Source organism: Nerophis ophidion, linkage group LG01 (genome assembly GCF_033978795.1).
Source record: "Nerophis ophidion isolate RoL-2023_Sa linkage group LG01, RoL_Noph_v1.0, whole genome shotgun sequence".
NCBI classification, from domain to species: Eukaryota; Metazoa; Chordata; class Actinopteri; order Syngnathiformes; family Syngnathidae; genus Nerophis; species Nerophis ophidion.
Genome location: NC_084611.1, coordinates 16,608,034 through 16,627,822, shown reverse-complemented (window position 1 = coordinate 16,627,822; position 19,789 = coordinate 16,608,034). Strand labels below are relative to the sequence as shown.

At 39.0% G+C, this 19,789-nt stretch overlaps 1 protein-coding gene across 2 annotated transcripts in view; it reads left to right on the top strand.

The window, feature by feature from the left end:
* Nucleotides 1-19,789, top strand: part of golga1 (golgin A1) — a 73,001-nt gene that overhangs the window by 32,455 nt on the left and 20,757 nt on the right. For both annotated transcript variants that reach the window (XM_061897416.1, XM_061897406.1), the window contains 7 exons: nt 5,657-5,826; nt 9,012-9,123; nt 9,205-9,288; nt 9,421-9,546; nt 11,858-11,953; nt 14,246-14,341; nt 18,194-18,289. In XM_061897416.1, coding sequence (XP_061753400.1) covers nt 5,657-5,826; nt 9,012-9,123; nt 9,205-9,288; nt 9,421-9,546; nt 11,858-11,953; nt 14,246-14,341; nt 18,194-18,289 — 780 coding nt within the window. The remainder of the gene's footprint in view (nt 1-5,656; nt 5,827-9,011; nt 9,124-9,204; nt 9,289-9,420; nt 9,547-11,857; nt 11,954-14,245; nt 14,342-18,193; nt 18,290-19,789) is intronic.

Genomic DNA, 19,789 nt, shown 5'->3' with positions numbered 1-19,789 from the left:
GCTAGAAGAAGCTTTTAACAGGGGGTCCAAAGGACAATATATACATGGAAAGATTAAACATGGTAGCAAGCACAACAACCAAAAACAAACACAAAACAACAACAACGCTATTTTATGAACACAAGATAATAGTACTAAAGCAAGCATACACATACATACAAACATTCATTAAACCATGCAAAACCCAACAGTAGTCTACCCCACATGAGGCATTAAAGATATGTGGTTAATAGGTAAGTTTTCTTTTTTTTTTTGAAGTTGGAGAATGGATACAGCATCTTGAGGCTCTCATTAAGCTGGTTCCAAATCTTTGGTCCCCTGCATACAACACAGTGAGCGGTACAAGCCAGTAAACAATGTTTACCTGATATCAGATCTAAGTTACGAGTGTTGTGGGCATGCTGGGGATGGTAGATAGGAACCAAACTACAGAGCCTAACTAAGATTGATGACTTGATAGGTTAAACAAGCATTTTGATAAATATTGAACTCTGTCAGTCTTAAGAGATGATATTTATGAAATAGATGACCAGTGGGGGCATTAAACTTGGACCATGACAGGGCCCGTATAAATTTCTTTTGCATGGATTCTAATTTGTGAAGGTAGGTAGGAAAGGTGTTACACCAGATGATATTACAGTAGTTTAGATTTGGTTCAAGGAGAGTTTTGTATAAGGTAAGTAGAGCATAAAGAGGAAGATAATGACGAAGGTGAAAGAACAGGCCACCATATTTGGATAATTTGTTTAACAGTTGGCTAATGTGACATTTAAAATTGAGGTATTCGTCAATGATGACCCCCAGGAATTTTGTGGAATATACTCTCTGTATTTCCTGCCCATTGAAGAATAGTTTGCTTATTTTTTTGAAAATTTGGTAGAATTAAAAAAAAAAAAAAATCCAATTCTGCACAAGGCCATCCATCCATCTTCTTCCGCTTATCTGAGGTCGGGTCGCGGGGGCAGCAGCCTAAGCAGGGAAGTCCAGACTTCCCTCTCCCCAGCCACTTCATCCGGCTCATCCCGAGGCGTTCCCAGGCCAGCCGGTAGACATAGTCTACCCAATGTGTCCTGGGTCTTCCCCGTGGCCTCCTGCCAGTTGGAGGAGCCCTAAACACCTCCCTAGGGATGCGTTCGGGTGGCATCCTGACCAGATGCCCGAAACCACCTCATCTGGCTTCTCTCCATGTGGAGGAGCAACGGGTTTACTTTGATTTCCTCCCGGATGGCAGAGCTTCTCACCTTATCTTTAAGGGAGAGCCCCGCCACCCGGCGGAGGAAACTCATTTCGGCCGCTTGTACCCGTGATCTTCTCCCTTCGGTCATAACCCAAAGCTCATGACCATAGGTGAGGATGGGAACGTAGATCGACCGGTAAATTGAGAGCTTTGCCTTCCGGCTCAGGTCCTTCTTCACCACAACGGATCGATACAGCGTCCGCATTACTGAAGACGCCGCACCATCCACTCTTCCTTAACTCGTACTTGAATTCCCCCACTCCTCCCCAACACGGAAATGGCACTCCACCCTTTTCCGGGCGAGGCAAGGCGTCACCTTGAAATTTAGTGCATCTGCAAGATGTTTAAAAATAATAGTGGAAATGTTTACATTTCAATTCCACTTCCAACTACAGAAAACATGTTGCAGTAAGTTGTCAATGTTGTTATGTTTTAGCTCACATATGCTAACATTAGCCCTGTTATCAGCTCAGTGACCTAGTGGTTAGAGTGTCCGCCCTGAGATCGGTAGGTCGTGAGTTCAAACCCCAGCCCAGTCATACCAAAGACTATAAAAATTGGACCCATTATCTCCCTGCTTGGCACTCAGCATTAAGGGTTGGAATTGGGGGTTAAATCACCAAAATGATTCCTGAGCGTGACCACCGCTGCTGCTCACGGCTCCCCTCACCTCCCAGGGGGTGGAACAAGGGGATGGTTCAAATGCAGAGGATAATTTCACCACACCTAGTGTGTGTGTGACTATCAGTGGTACTTTAACTTTATAACGTCAAAAGTGAGTATATAATGTGCATCTTTTGTAGTACGTGCTGTAGTAGTATCACACACACGCACTACGGTAAAAAATAGCTACTAAATAAATCACAAGTTACTCAGTATTTGAGAAGTTTAACTAAATACTTAGTCGTACATCAGTGATTATTTGGATGACAATCTTTTACTTTTACTCGAGTCGCATAACTCTAAAGTCGTTCTCAAAAGGGGCGGTATAGCTTGGTTTGTAGAGCGGCCATGCCAGCAACTTGAGGGTTCCAGGTTCGATCCCCACTTTCGCCAACCTAGTCACTGCTGTTGTGTCCTTGGGCAAGACGCTTTACCCACCTGTTCCCAGTGCCACCCACACTGGTTTAAATGTAACTTAGATATTGGGTTTCCCTATGTAAAGCACAATGAGTCACTAGAGAAAAGCCCTATATGAATATAATTCACTTCATCCATCCAACCATTTTCTTCCACTTATTCCCTTCGTTGGCCCTGCGATGAGGTGGGGACTTGTGTACCCCGCCTTCCGCCCGATTGTAGCTGAGAGAAGATCCAGCGCCCTTCACTTTACTTCAAATAACGGAACATTTGTTGTTCGTTGTCAAAACTTTTTGCCACCGAGGGCCACTCACTGAAAAATTAAAGCACTGGTATTGTTAAATATCAAGGCCAGTACAATAAATATATTTTTTTTTAACCTTTAGGGCTCTCCTCAAGTTTGGTCTCAGGAACCTAGAAGGGTCTCAGTCATAAAAAGTTAATTTTGCCCTTTTTTGTCAAAGAAAAACGTTTTTTTAATGGCAAAAATGCAAAATATGCATGATCTTCAACCCCAATATGGCAAAGTGAAATATTCCTTGTGAAGTAATTGGAGCATTAAATAGGTCATTAATTCATAATATCAATGATTTTCCTTTATTCCTTTTGAGATGACAGTAATAATAATTTTAAAAAAAAGACACTAAAATTACCCGGGGATAAGTGTTAAAAATAAGTCATACATTTTATTTATTTTTAACTTTTAACATTTAACCCTTGTGTGGTGTTCGGGTCTGTGGGACCCGTTTTCATTTTTTATTAAAAGAAAAATTATACAATTTAATTAATTTTTCAAACTGAGACTCACTGACTTTGGCTAATTTTCTGTGAACATATATCATAATACATATTTAATGACCACACACACGATACACACCCCCTAGACATTTATATTACAGAAGTGTGGAAATTGATGTTCTGTGTACCACACACACACACACACACACACACACACTCACACACACACTCACACACACAGAAACACAGCAGGCCTAGACAGGAGGAGGACGGAGTGTAGGTACACAGAACATCAGAGGGTCAAATGTGCGAGAAAATGAGAGCAAGCAGTGCTGACAAACAATGCTGCAACCTTGTGTGGGAACCACAGGTGCAGAAACACAAAAGAAGAATCCCTGTGGGAACCAGAAACAGATGTTTATTGGGATAAGGTAAACATCTGTTCAGTAGTCTTACCTCAAAGTGTTTGATTGTGAGGCATTAAAAGCCACAAAATGCAACGGGGTCAATCAGACCCACAAACGCTGGCAGAGTAACAACAATATGAACATTACACAAGGGTTAAATCTATAGATCAGGTGTGCCCACCCTTTTTCTGCAGGCAAGCTACTTTTCAATCGACCAAGTCGAGGGGATCTACCTCATTCATATAATAATAATAATAATAATAATAATAATAATAATAGATTTTATTTGTAAAAAGCACTTTACGTTGAGCAAACAACCTCAAAGTGCCACAGGGTAAAAAATAGTAATGATAAAAATAAATAAAATATAAAACTAGAAACAGCCCAAAAGCTACAACCATCATGCATGTCTATAGAAAGGCTTTTTTAAAAGATGGGTTTTTAAGCCTTTTTTAAAAGCATCCACAGTCTGAGGTGCCCTCAGGTGGTCAGGGAGAGCGTTCCACAGACTGGGAGCAGCGGAGCAGAAAGCCCGGTCTCCCATTTTCCGAAGCTTTGTCCGTGGAGGTTGGAGGATGTTAGCCTGTATGGCACGGAGGTGTCGTTTGGAGGATTTGGGGGCGAGCAGTTCCTTGAGGTAGAGGGGGGCATTTCCATGGAGGCACTGGTGAGTTAGTAGGGAGATTTTGAATTCAATCCTGAATGGAACAGGAAGCCAGTGAAGGGATTTTATATATAATTTGTATTAATTTATTTATGAAAGAGACGTTTTAGTTAAATGTTTTTAATGATAATACAAGCATGTTTAACACATATAGATTCCTTTCTTTCATGAAGATAAGAATATAAGTGTGTGTATTACTTGATTCTGATGACTTGCATTGATTGGAATCAGACAATATTTACAGTAGATAGATAGATACATGGTATTTTTTTGATTCCTTCAGGAGACTTCCCTCAGGAAAATTCAAATTCCAGCAACAGTGTACAGAATTTAAATTGAAATCAAATTTAAAAAGTAAATAATGGGGGTATAAATGGAAATAAAATAGAAAATATAACAATAGTAATAAAAATAAAAAGCAACAATAAGAATAAAAATATAGCAGTAAAAATTCAAATACAACATGAGAAAAAGTAGTGCTGACAACTTCCACATTTTCGATTTTACATTGTGGAGGAGAAAAAAATTCCTCCTTTGTCCAGTACCACATACAAGTGGTTGGTTTTTGGCATTCTATTTGTCCATCTTCCATCCTCCTTCTTATACACTTGACAAAAGATACATTGGCGGAAAATTCCGTAGCTCGCTAGCTTGTGCACGCCAGCTTTCTAAAACTCTTAATTTTTTTCGTGCAGGCAGGATGAAGTAACGCTTTTATTGTGAAGATAGGAACTGAGCAGTTGGTTTATAAAGTTTTATTTTATTCATTTATTTGAATTGGGACAATGCATATTCATCAACAAAGAGCAACAATGTAAATATTGCATTGCAGCTTTGTTTCATTAGTGTCAACATTGTAACTTTTACATTTCACCTGTGTGTTCTTTTATTGCACTTTAAAAAAAAAAAGTATTTTTAGAATGTGCATCAAGCCGTTAAAAATGAGCTACCAGCCGCAAATGTCCCCCCGGGCCGCACTTTTGACACCCCTACCTTTATCAGTACAATGCTTCTAAAAGCTGGGCACTGTTCTCATTGTAGTTATTAATCCCCACTTCCTCATTTTGGATAAACATTTTTATTCAATTTAGTTTTGTAGGACAAAGTGTGTTGTACATTGTTCTCTGAATTAATGTTGCTGATCAATTAAAATGTATTGTACATTTTTGAGTTAATTTGTATTTTCCAGTTTCAAATGGTTGAAGCCGTTCAAAACATTTTTATAGTTTAAATAAGAATTATTTTTTTTCAGGCAAATTAACATTCAAATCTAAATGTCAAAACAATATTAATAAAGTTATTATTTGTTGTTATTGAATATATATACATTTTTAGTTTTCTGTAATATTAATGAAAATACAACATTATGCAGAGGTGTACTTATAACAATTGTATAGACCAATGATACTATTTAGAGTCGCGGCGACTCTAAATAATATAATCGTACTAGGTGGGTCTCATCCCGCCTATGTCTTGATGGTCGTAGCGTGTTTGTAATTTAACGATGGCTTTCCTGTCAACGTCGGCCAGTTGCTGAGAAAGGAAGAACAGCTGAGTCATCATCGGCGGGACCTCCAGCAGAAGGTGGCAGAACTTCAGACAGCCAAGCAAAGGCTTTCTGAAAGTCGGGAACAACTTCAAGCCTTACGAACGCAGCATGAAGAGAGCTCCACACTCAACACTGAGCTGGAAATAGAACGGTAAAAGTAACGCTCTTTATTTTAAAACCTCTAAAGGTTTAGTGGCCACATGCGTGGACAGCACCTTTTAGCTCTTTTTTTCAAAATTGTGTACACTACTGAATTGGGGTCTTGTGGACACTTATACTGCCATCTGGTGGTGTCTGAAGAGTACAACATACAATGGAATTCGGTAAAAAAAAGTGTAAAAATAAGAATTGGCATGTCACTAAACATGAAGTACACGTTTGTGCACTTATGGACTAAGTACATCATATAAAAAGTTGATTCTTAGTTTTTATTCTAATTAGGGTCCAATAAGCCCAAATAGCAAAGAGAAATAAAAAAAAGTATGTAAACAAACAGCTTGGGCCTTAAGAGGTTCAGCCGCCTTGTTTTTATTACATATTTATATTATGTTTGTATGACCTTTAATCTTTTTGTAATACTACGCCACATTTTGCAAGGAAATCATATACATTCTTCTCTCAATCAAAAATACATTTACTTTTTTTAAAAATGTATTTATTTATTTTTTTTATACATTCTGCTTGTCAAACCTGCCATAAAAATTATGATGATATCGTTGTAAGGGGGTGAAAATAAATGTAATTAGCACTGGATCAAATAATATTACCATATTGCCACAAGTACATGGCCACCTGCCTTGACTCACATATGAACTTGAAGTGCCATCCCATTCCTAACCCATAGGGTTCAATATGATGTGGGTCCACCTTTTGCAGCTTCAACTCTTCTGGGAAGGCTGTCCACAAGGTTGGGGAGTGTGTTTTTAGGAATTTTCCACCATTCTTCCAAAAGTGCATATTTTAACTGTGGGTTCCTGTCCATAAGCTGTACGCTTCTAGAGATGACCCTTTTGCAGAACGGACTCTGATATTAACAAAAGAAACAATAATGTTACCGTATTTTTTCGGAGTATAAGTCGCTCCGGAGTATAAGTCGCACCTGCCGAAAATGCATAATAAAAAAGGAAAAAAAACATATATAAGTTGCACTGGAGTATAAGTCGCATTTTTGGGGGAAATGTATTTGCTAAAACCCAACACCAAGAATAGACATTTGAAAGGCATTTTAAAATAAATAAAGAATAGTGAACAACAGGCTGAATAAGTGTTTGTTATATGACGCATAAATAACCAACTGAGAAGGTGCCAGGTATGTTTCCGTAACATATTATGTTAAGAGTCATCCAAATAACTATAACATATTGAACATGCTATATGTTTACCAAACAATCTGTCACTCCTAATCAATGAATCCCATGAAATCTTATACGTCGAGACCAGGAGTGTCAAACTCAAATACAGAGTGGGCCGAAATTTTAAACTGAACAAAGCCGTGGGCCAAGGGTTGAACAAATTAACCTTTTAATAGGGACCCAAACAAGTTTTGCATTTGATATTGAACAAGCAAGGCTTATATAACTTTATAGTGACATGCAAAATCCAGTTTCAAATAATAATAATAAAAATAATTTAAAAAATATCAAAGGTATATCAAATACAATTTAAATAAAAATTGAATGACTCTTTTCTATTTGCAGCCTTCTGAGGTAAATATCAAAATAAACTTTTTCCACAGGCTAATAATACATTTGAAAATAAAATAACAATAATGACTGATTCCACTGATTTGCTTTACCACTGAATATGGAACAAGCAATAATTATATAACTTAATAGTGCAAAATCAACTTAAAAAAAAAAACACGAAAAAACATTAATGGTGAAATTAATACAATTTAAATAAAACATTTAATGCCTCTTTTCTATTTGCAGCCTTCTGAGGTAAATATCAACATTACATTTTTCCATAGGCTAATAAATCTTAAAATAAAATAACAATGGGATGGGTGGGGTTGGGGGCGGGGTTAGGTGGTAGCGGGGGATGCATATTGTAGTGTCCCGGAAGAGTTAGTGCTGCAAGGGCTTGTAGGTATTTGTTCTGTTGTGTCTATGTTGTGTTACGGTGGGGATGTTCTCCCGAAATGTGTTTTTCATTTTTGTTTGGTGTGGGTTCACAGTGCGGCGCATATTTGTAACAGTGTTAAAGTTGTTTATACGGCCACCCTCAGTCTGACCTGTATGGCTGTTGAGCTAGTATGCTGGCATTCACTTAAGTGTGTGTATAAGTCGCATATATTATGTGACTTGGCCGGCACGCTGTTTGTATGGAGGAAAAGCGGACTTGACAACATATTGTAGACAAAGCTAAAGGCAGTGCCTTATAGCCACGCCCCCAATATTGTTGTCCGGGTGGAAATCTGGAGAAATTCGCGAGAATGGTAGGAAAATCGGGAGAGTTGGCAAGTATGAGTATTAGCGACGAATGCAGTGTTACAGCGGCTCTGCCGCTCTATAGTACCGGCGGGCCAGCTCTATTGTTAATTTGATATTGCCTTAAGGGCCAAATGAAATTGCATTTGGCTCGCGGGCCAGAGTTTGACACCCATGGTCTAGACTCTTATGTGAATGAGCTAAATAATATTATTTGATATTTTACAGTAATTTGTTAATAATTTCACACATAAGTCACTCCTGAGGAAAAGTTGCACCCCCCGCCAAACTGTGTAAAAAACTGCGACTTCTAGTCCGAAAAATACGGTATATAGAATTGTTTGTAAAAAAAAAAAATGATGCAAGGTGCTTGTCCCCACCAAGACTGCTAATACCACACCACCAGAGCCGCGCTCACCCTTTAGAGCACGGCTCTAACTTCCTGGCACTCAACCTACAGAAAATAGTTCTTCTCAGCTTTCTCTGTTTACATTTTCACACTCTGCACTATTTTCTTACACTTTTTTAAACATATTCCTTATTTTTGCACCTTCATTTTAAGATCTTATAAAGTGTTCAATGTGATTTTACGACTGTTAACATTGATTGTTTTCTATTCTTGTGTTGATGTTTTCCCCTGGAAAGCTGAGGGGATTTTATCAGAGGAAGGTTACATTTGAAATGAACATGTTTACATTTAATATATATGTTTTGTCCTTGTCCATAGGTGATAAAAACATATGAATAATTATGGATATTGACCGATATAAAACACTTTTCGTGATACTGTTTTCAGCCGTATCGCCCAGCCCTACACTTTTGTCTTTGTTTAGCTCAAACAACAGAATGTAGTCAAAGACAATAAAAAGATAGTTTAAATAATTTTCCTTTTACAACAATTGTGCAGAGAGGAACTGCTGCTGCTCAGAGAAAAGGCAGACAAGAAGAACGGCGAGCTGGAGGAGCGAAACCATAAGTTACGCTCGGTGGTCCAGCAGGCCTCCGAAGACTTGCAAAAGGTAAGTTCTGAACATTTAGTGAAGTTGTACTTGTGTTTATCATGAGCCGCACACTACAACACAACAACATGCTTGTCTCAGTCACAGAGTATGGTGTCCTCCTTAGAAAGGTCCCTCCAAGATCTACAGACGGAACACGACGCCCTAAAACTGCAACAAAAAAAGGTCAGACTGGTTTGAGTAATAATCGCTTCTTATAGCCTTTGTTGCATCTGAATTTCAATTAAATATACTCGGATTTAGGAGTGAAAATACAGTTTTTCACGTAGTTTGTCCAAAATCTCTTGGATTCCTTAGGCCGCTGTCACTGAGGAGGACAGAGAGCGCCTGTTAGGGGACCTCCAGAAGAAAGTCAGCTCCCTGGAGAGAAGGCTGCAAGGAAACCTGAGCCAGGACGAGCACCTACTAGAGCTTCTTCAGGAGGTGAAAAAACCGAAGCCTCAGGAAGTACTAGACTTCAACATGCCTAGAAATCGATCAAGTCAAACCATATTTATGACCAATAAAGAGCAGAGGTGTTCATAGTGTGCCCTGGGGGCTATTTTTTTAGTCAATATTAATTGTTTACATGGAACAAAGAGCCGACAGTCGACCAAGTCAATTTCTATGTGTGTTAACATACCTGGCCATAAAAGTTGATTATAATTCTAAGAAAAGATGAGATTTTAATGCTACTAATTGTGTGAATGCTCCAAAGCATTCACACATATTGTTTTTAAACTTCTTCTTTACCAGATTTTGGCGCGCTCTACCTTTCACATTATTCACCCGGTTCAAACAGTTCCAACTTCAAACTCTTCAGCCTATTCTGGAATCGCAGGCATTCCCTTGACTAATTTCAAAAAATACCAGATTTCCCAGAATTCCAGGTTTTCCGGGACATTTTTCCCATTCAAAGTGAATTGGCCGTTTTTCAAACTTCCACCATTTCCACATTTTTCAACTGATTCAAACCGTTCCACTTTCAACACATTCCACCATACTGGAAATTTAAACTAAATTTTTTCCAAGTTCAAATAAAAGTCCAGGATTTTCCAGAATTCCTGGTTTTCCAAAGCCCTATTTCCACCCTTTTTCTGGCGACTACTCCTTCCACATTTTTCAACCTGCTTCACTGTCAAAACATTCCTCTCAATTAGGACAAAAAATGAAGTTGTTTTTTGAACTGGAAAAATTCCCAGTTTTCCCGAAATTCCAGGAATTCCATAATACCATTTCTCTATTCAACACGTTACTACTTCAACATTCTTGACCGATTTGAAAAGTTCCAACAGCAACCATTCAAGTTTTTACCATTTTCCAAAAAATTCCCGCTTTTCCCGAAATCCCCAAATTGTTTGGAAATTCCAATTGAAATCAATGGGACATTCTTCAAAGTTCCACGACTCCCACATTTTTTATCTGATTCCAACTAGAATAGAATAACATAAAAAAGAATGGACTTTATTGTCATTATTTTTGCATATGACGAGATTAAGGACTCCAACTTAAGGTGCGGTAGTGGGAACAAATATGGGATAAAAATAAATTGCACAATAAGTAATAAAGAAAAGAAAAATAATAATTAAAATAAACAGGCTATGAACAGACTGTTCATACATCAAAATATTCACCCTGTTTGGGAATTGTGTACCGTATTTTTCGGACTACAATTCGCAGTTTTTTTCATCGTTTGGTCAGGCGTGCGACTTATACTCAGGAGCGACTTATGTGTGAAATTATCAACACATTACCGTAAAATATCAAATATTATTTAGCTCATTCACGTAAGAGACTAGACGTATAAGATTTCATGGGATTTAGCGATTAGGGGTGACAGATTATTTGGTAAACATATAGCATGTTCTATATGTTATAGTTATTTGAATGACTCTTACCATAATATGTTAGGTTAACATACCAGGCACCTTCTCAGTTGGTTATTTATGCCTCATATAACGTACACTTATTCAGCCTGTTGTTCACTATTCTTTATTTATTTTAAATTGCCTTTCAAATGTCTATTCTTGGTGTTGGGTTTTATCAAATAAATTTCCCCAAAAAATGCGACTCATAGTCCAGTGCGACTTATGTATGTTTTTTTTCCTTCTTTATTATGCATTTTCGGCAAGTGCGACTTATACTCCGGAGCGACTTATAGTCCGAAAAATTGGGTGCTCTACTTCAACAATTATTAAAAAATTCCAGGATTTCAGTTCAACTTGAGCATTGGAGCATTCACACGCAATTCCTTCAGGAATTGGCTCATCTAGTTAATAATTCTCAATTACAACACAAAGTTGACACCAAGTTATAATGTATAATTCCGGTTGTGGCATTTTGTTTATCCATTCATCTATTTTCTACCACTTGTCCCTTTCGGTGTCGCGGGGGGTGCTGGAGCCTATCTCAGCTGCATTTCGGGCAGAAGGCGGAGTACACCCTGGACAAGTCGCCACCTCATCATAGGATCAACACAGATAGATAACATTCACACTCACATCACCAATTAATATTTATTAGCATATACCAAAAATTTTGTTTATTACAAAATAAAAAATACTTTGACTTTTAAACGTTATTAGTATTACATTTTCAGTTTTCCCTCATTATATTTTGAGCAAATGCACCCCAGGCCGCATTTGGACACCCTCTAGTTTGAATGAAAGAACCTTCATTAATACAATTGACATTGATGTTCTGTAGTCATACAGCATTACCGGGTGAAAAGTATTATTTGTTTTCGTGGTTGCAGAAGTCCGGTTTGGAGGAAAGACTGGAAGAGGCCAGAAGAGAACTGCTTGAACTTCGCACGGAGCATGCAGACACAGTCAGCTCCTTCAACGCACAGGTACGCTACTCACCTAACTCTATGACTCCTTCTGCCTTCATATTTGATATTTTTAGCTTTAAGTATTGTATTTCACTCTCAAGTGTTAACAAAGACTCTGTAATAATAAAATGTCAGGAATGTAAATAGAGTTGCCTGACGAATTACCATATTTTTCGGACTATAAGGCGCACCCGGTATATAAGCCGCACCCACAAAATTTTTGAAAAAAAATGTATTTCCATATTTTAACCGCAGCTATATACGTTGTGAAATGAGTTATTTACACAGAAATATTCTGTAAATGTTTATTCACATACCTTGATTGCTTCCGAACCACCCAAAAAACCCACTAGCTGTGGAAGCTAGCTCTCCAATCAGCTAGACAGACTCAATAACTCCACCGTGACGTTTTGGTGAATTTATTGATGAATTTGTGAAACTGAAACAGTATTAATAACTACAATGTCATTCTTTTTGTACTAACAAAGACACAAGCGGTAGCGCTTGCACTGCGCAGTAGAGTGATGAACTTGTCGTTTTGTGTCCTGCAAAACTAATAATAAAGCAACCAGCTTGTCACAAATCGGCGGCCTGGTCATTCTGATCTGAAAGTGGAGCTTAACAGACCCGTTGCCGGGTAAAGTCAAGTGTGTTACCCCAACATCCGCTCTGGAAGGAACGCCTGCCCTGTGGTCTTCGATGAGCCGAAGACAGATCTAACAACTTTACACAGAAATATTCTTTAAATGTTTATTTACATACCTTAATTGCTTCCAAACAACCCAAAAAACCCCACTAGCTGCGAAAGCTAGCTCGGCAATCAGCTAAACAGACTCAATAACTCCACAGTGACGTTTTGGTGGATTTACAGAGGGATTTTTGAAACTGAAACAATACAAAAAGAATGCCATTGTAAGTTAATAATACTAACACAGACACTTGTCAACGTGTTAGCATATTAGCTCATGCTAACGGCGCTCGCTTGATTACATTATGATAGCACATACAAATATGCATTAAAACACTCCTAAGACATCGCACGTGGGACAGTTTAGTAAGTAAGAATTTTTTTAGTTATATTGTAAAATTTAGAGCGATGAATGAAGAATCCATACGAGTAGAAACACTCCAGGCAAATAGAAGATGGAACGGCACTTCTACTTCCGGTTCAAAACTTTTAAACAGCATTAGTGTGTGAATGTGAACGTTGTCTGTCTATCTGTGTTGGCCCTGCAATGAGGTAGCGACTTGTCCAGGGTGTACCCCGCCTTCCGTGCGATTGTAGCTGAGATAGGCACCAGCGACCCCAAAGGGAATGAGCGGTAGAAAATGGATGGATGGATAATTCATTTTCACCCAGTAGCACCTGCAGTGAGCAAAGTTCTCCAGAAGATGGCACCGTAGCAGAAATAATTACACCCCATTCAAGAGTCTTTGCATGTGTTTAAATGAAAGCTATTGGCTTTATGGCCGTCAGCGTAGAAAAATCCAAAAGTTCGCCACACCGTTTTTGTAAGCTCTCCCGTCCAAAGGCAAAACCCAGTAACTCAATTTTGGACAAAACTGAGCTGATAATAATTTTGGAGTTCCTAGGTGATATGCTTTACATTAGTGTATGCGATATTGTAATTTGTTCCGTAAGTAAGCTGTTAGGCGCATGGCAGGACCTAGCAACAACCACATAACCGCGTGGATACAACAGAAAAACCTAGTATCTCAAGGGACCAATCTGAGCTTCTTTGTCAGTCACCTTATTGTCTTTAATGAGACATTTGCACGAATGGGGGCCGACGGTCAACCTGATTATGTGATATTATGGCACGAGGGGATATTTGGGAGATCGGCCCAGGACGTTGCAAGCACCTTCATTAAATATATTGTTCTTCATTCTTCCCCTTGCATACTCTTTTGGGCAGATAACTGTGGAGGTCAAAATAAAAACTGGACGCTGTACACGGCTCTTGCCCAATGTGCAAACGCAGAATGGGGCCCACCCGAGATTGTGATAATATATCTGGAGAAAGGGCACACGTTCATGAGAGCAGATTCAATCCATGGCTCAATCGGCAAGAAAATTAAAGCTCAAGAAAACATCTATACGTTTGATGACTTTGTAAATCTTTATAAGACGGCATCAAGATAGATTGGTTTTCCTTTGTTTTCTCAAAATCAGCTAGAAGTGAGTTACTAGGTTTTGCCTTTGGACGGGAGAGCTGCAGGGTAAAAAGGGTAGGAAAAAAAGGAGTGACTTATAGTCTGGAATTTACAGTGATCGATAGAAAGTGAAAGTAATTGCACTTCTGACCACAGGGATCCAGACTGACGAGCAGCATTGCAGAGCTGCAGACACTTCTTCGACATAAAGATGAATCCTCCAGGTCTTACCGAGAGAGAACAGACACACAAGTATGTTTGAAAATACCCAAAACACATTTGATCTTGTCACCTTATTGTTTTGCTAGCAGGGGGGAGACCCTAAATCACTTTTGTGTAGTTGGCATTAAAGGTGGACCAATAACCAAAGTCCATTGTTTGGATCATATCGCGGATGTTTTCCTTGTTAAGTCAAAACAAAAAAGCAGCTTTTCTATGATTTCCGCTCCGGACTTTTTCCGTTTGTTTGATACTGTCATTACTGCCACATGTGGTGGAAAAGTGCAATACAACTGATGCAACCCACAGCTGAGAAACAGATATTGTTTGGCTTGTGATACAACAAAGGTTTAAGAAACACTGTGATATGTATCACAGCTACATGTTACGCAGCTACACCTGTCGTATCTACACGTTTCGTATCTACACGTTACGCATCTACACGTTACGCATCTACACATTACGCATCTACAAGTTGCTTATGTACACGTTACGCAGCTACACTTTACGCATGTACATGTTACGCAGCTACACGTTTCGTATCTACACATTACGCATTTACACGTTACGCATCTACACGTTGCTTATGTACACGTTACGCAGCTACATGTTATGCAGCTACACGTTACGCATGTACATGTTACGCAGCTACATGTTACGCAGCTACACATGTCGTATCTACACGTTACGCATCTACACGTTGCTTATGTACACGTTACGCAGCTACATGTTATGCAGCTACACGTTACGCATGTACATGTTACGCAGCTACATGTCACGCAGCTACACGTGTCGTATCTACACGTTTCGTATTTACACGTTACGCATCTACACGTTGCGCATCTACACGTTGCTTATGTACACGTTACGCAGCTACATGTTACGCAGCTACACATGTCGTATCTACACGTGTCGTATCTACACGTTACGCATCTACATGTTACGCATCTACACGTTGCTTATGTACACGTTACGCAGCTACATGTTATGCAGCTACACGTTACGCATGTACATGTTACGCAGCTACATGTCACGCAGCTACATGTGTCGTATCTACACGTTTCGTATCTACACGTTTTGTATTTACACGTTACGCATCTACACGTTGCTGATCTACACGTTGCTGATCTACATGTTGCGGATCCACATTTTATGCATCTACACGTTGCGCCTCTACACGTTACGCATCTACACTTTGGTTATCCACTCGTTGCTTATCCACTCGTTGCTTATCTACACCTTGCTTATCTACACCTTGCTTATCTACACCTTGCTTAGCTACACGTTACGCAGCTACACGTTGCGGATCTACACGTTGCGAATCTACATTTTATGCATCTACACGTTGCGGATCTACATTTTATGCATTTACACGTTGCTTATCTACACGTTGCTTATCTACACGTTGCTTATCTACACGTTGCTTATCTACACGTTACGCAGCTACACGTTGCGGATCTACATTTTATGCATCTACACGTTGCTTATCTACACGTTGCTTATCTACACGTTGCTTATCTACACGTTGCTTATCTACACGTTACGCAGCTACACGTTGCGGATCTACACGTTGCGGATCTACATTTTATGCATCTACACGTTGCGCATCTACACGTTACGCAGCTACATGTTACACAGGTGTAACAACTACATTATTACCTTTCACTCTTTATATAACTCATTGAACAGATCTTAATGTTCATTATTATTAAAATGTTTACCTAAGTTTGACGCTAAGGTGGTAATACTAATCGCCACATTTGGCGAGGCGTGTTTTAAAGCAACACTTGAAGCACCGCGCTTCCTTGTTTAAAGCGCCGCCTTTATTGTTAGTTTTGAAGCCCAAATATAATCCATACTGTACGTCACGTACACTCTTTATTAACCAGTAGATTGTCTCTGTTTGCCTTTCCTCCTCTCCAAGATGTTATTGCTTGTGTGCGTTTTGACACACTCAACATCATGCGCCTGGCCTCTGTAGTCACTGCCACACAGCAGCATTCAGATGAAAGAACGATACCAGTACTTTTCAAAGGCAGTAGAGTACCGATTTCAATCCATTAGTATCGCAGCACTTTATTAGTACCGGTATACCGTACAACCTTAGTTTGGAATATTAGAAAAGTATTCATCAAGTGATATGTTGTTGTGATCATAGAGTTCTGCTTGCGGGATAGAAATGCTTAGCAGAATCTAGGATGGACTCTATACTATTTATTTCTTATATGTATTTTTCTTACACCTCTGCGAAAAAAAAAGCAAGTATGTATTCAGTTCAGTTGGTCATTGCTGCGTTGCCATTGTCAGGGAGTAGTCTTTGCCATTAAAAGGGTCATATGTTTTCTACATTTAAAAAACTACCTTGTGGTCTACATAATATGCTCAAAGCCGCTTTCTGCTTATGTATGTGCCTCCACTTCGACTGCGGCTTTTTCCACGCCATCTTTGTTGTGAATGTTTAGTGTTTCTATATACTCTGCTGACCAATATAAGGTAGAACTAGGGATAATGGCTTTTTTGCCGATATCCGATATTCCGATATTGTCCAACTTTTAATTACCGATTCGCATATCAACCAATACTGATATAAACAGTCGTGGAATTAACACATTATTGTGCCTAATTTTGTTGTGATGCCCCGCTGAATGCATTTAACAATGTAACAAGGTATTCCAAAATAAATCAACTCAAGTTATGGGAAAAAAATGCCAACATGGCACTGCCATATTTATTATTGAGGTCACAACATGCATTATTTTTTTTAACATGCCTCAAATCAGCAGCTTGGAATTTGGGACATGCTCTCCCTGGGAGACCATGAGGTGGTTGAGTTGGCCGGGGTTGAGGGGGGAGGCTGGGCGGGGGTGTATGGTAGCGTCCTGGAAGAGTTAGTGCTGCAAGGGACTCTGGGTATTTGTTCTGTTGTGTTTATGTTGTGTTACGGTGAAGATGTTTGTCATTCTTGTTTGGTGTGGGTCCACAATGTGGCGCATATTTTTAACAGTGTTAAAGTTGTTTATACGGCCACCCTCAGTGTGACCTGTATTGCTATTGACCAAGTATGCCGTGCATTCACTTGTGTGTGTGAAAAGCTGTAGATATTATGTCACTGGGCCGGCGCACTGTACTTCACCCTACGTCCGTGTACACAGGGGCGTTTTAAAAAGTCATAAATTTTACTTTTTGAAACCGATACCGATCATTTCCGATATTACATTTTAAAGCAATTATCGGACATCTCTAGGTAGAACTGTAAGCTACTTTGTATTAGAAATGGCAACAGCGGAGGATGCATGTGCATGTACAAACCAGTCTGCCCCACAACAAAAGGGTAGAGGAAAAGAAGGAGCTTATTGACTACAGTGTGGACTCCAATGGCAGACGCGCGAAAAGCATTTTGGGTAAATCTCTACCATACATGGATACTCCGGTTGCGCAAATTCCAAACGTTCGGCCGAAGTTTATAAAAGTATATTATATCATTTATAGCGATCCTAAATACACACGTCAGGTACTAAGTCAAAAAAAAAGTTTTTGCATAACAAGGCCCTTTTTAAGTTGAATGTGCCAGTCTTGTCTTATGTTGATTCCTACAAAGTGTTTATACTGTAAGTATTGTACTTAATACGACCAGCTGTTTGACTGTCAAGTGCATCGGAGTTTTAATTTTCATGACCAAATTTGGAGGTGTTGGAATCGCCATTTAAAATCGATAATGCTATTCGCGAGCATGTTTACTGCATATCCAATGTAAATTAGCATCAAGCTAGCGCATTTATTTCAAATGCATTTCTTTTACGTTGGGATGTTACAGGTAATTCATTTTGTGCCTGATGTAAGTACTTCATGTTTCATCGTGTCATTTCTGTTCTTGTTGTTTTTCAGATAGCAAACCTGGAGCAGCAGATCCAAGAAAGTAGTGGTAGACTAAAGAGTGCAGAGCAGCAGATTGCAGAAGAAAAACAACTGGCGGATAAACTGGTTAGTTCTTGTGGTCATAGGAGAACAATGTCATGCGTTTTATGTCATATTAACATTATTTACATGCTTTTTGGGTTAAGTGATTATGTTTATGATTACTATTACTGTATTATAGTTCAAAACAAACCTTGAAAGCATTAAATTAAGGTGATGAATTATTTTGAGATGATTTAGAAAACAATTGTGCAGTTATTCGAAAATGGAACAAATACAAAATAACACATGATTGCCTCACTGTGGAACTCCACTCAAGACTTCTATTTATCTTCATATTTTTTTCTATATGCTGCGTGTGCAATGTTACTGCATACATCAACTGCTAAAGGAGGAACTTTACACACATACCGTAATTTCCGGACCATAGGGCTCACTGCCGATGAATGGTGTATTTGTTATCTTTTTTCATATATTAGACGCACCGGATTATAAAGCGCATTCAAGGAGTCATATTAATATTATATTTTTCTAAATGTAAAACACTCTACATAACATGTAATGGTGGTTCTTTGGTCCAAATGTTGCACAGATGATGTTTTATAGATCATCTTCAAGCCGCTTTCTGACAGTCTCTTCCGGATGCGCTTTTTTGTGGGTGGTCTTATTCACGTGCTTCACCTTCGGCAGCGTCTTCTCCCCGTCATCTTTGTTGTAGCGGTGTAGCGTGCAAGGACGGGAGTGGAAGAAGTATCAAAAGATGGAGCTAACTGTTTAAATAACATTCAGACTTTACTTCAATCAATAACGGAGCAGCATCTACTCATCCGGAAACAACCACAACGGAAATGTGTCCAGTAAAAAAACATCTGACCGGAACTCTCTAAGAACAAAAGTTACTTGGGCGAATACTGTAAATTCACTACACCGGTATGTTTTAGCGCTTTCATGGCAAATTTACACTACATTATTTTAAAAATGGCAACAGCGGAGGACGAATGTCACACAAAAAGAAGATAGAGAAAAAAAAAAAACTTATCGACTACGGTGTCGTCAGAGACTAAAAAGGCGAACTCGCGCAATTTTTCAGGACTTATGCAGATTCCACATACAGATCAGCAGGTACCAAAAGGTAAGAAAAGTTGCTTTTTTATAATATTGCGAAACAAAACGCCAGATAATGTCTTACCTTATACACACACCATGATAATACTCGTATGTTGAAGCACATCAAGCAGTGCAGCTTCATAGCTTACCAAAGTTGTACTAAATCATTTTGATAGATTTATGAGCGCCATGTGTAATGTTCTGTGTTTTCAATGGAACATTTAAAATGTTGGTGTTCTTTGCTTGAGACCATCATAGTGCAGGCTACACTTATGTCTTATGTTTGACTGCCATCTACTGGTCACACTTATTACACCTTGTACCAAATAAAATAGCCTTGAGGTGGGTAAGCTCAACCAAAATTATTCCTTACATCGGGCGCACCGGGTTATAAGGCGCACTGTTGAGTTTTGAGGGGAAAAAAGGATTTTAAGTGCGCCGGAAAATACAGTAAAATGT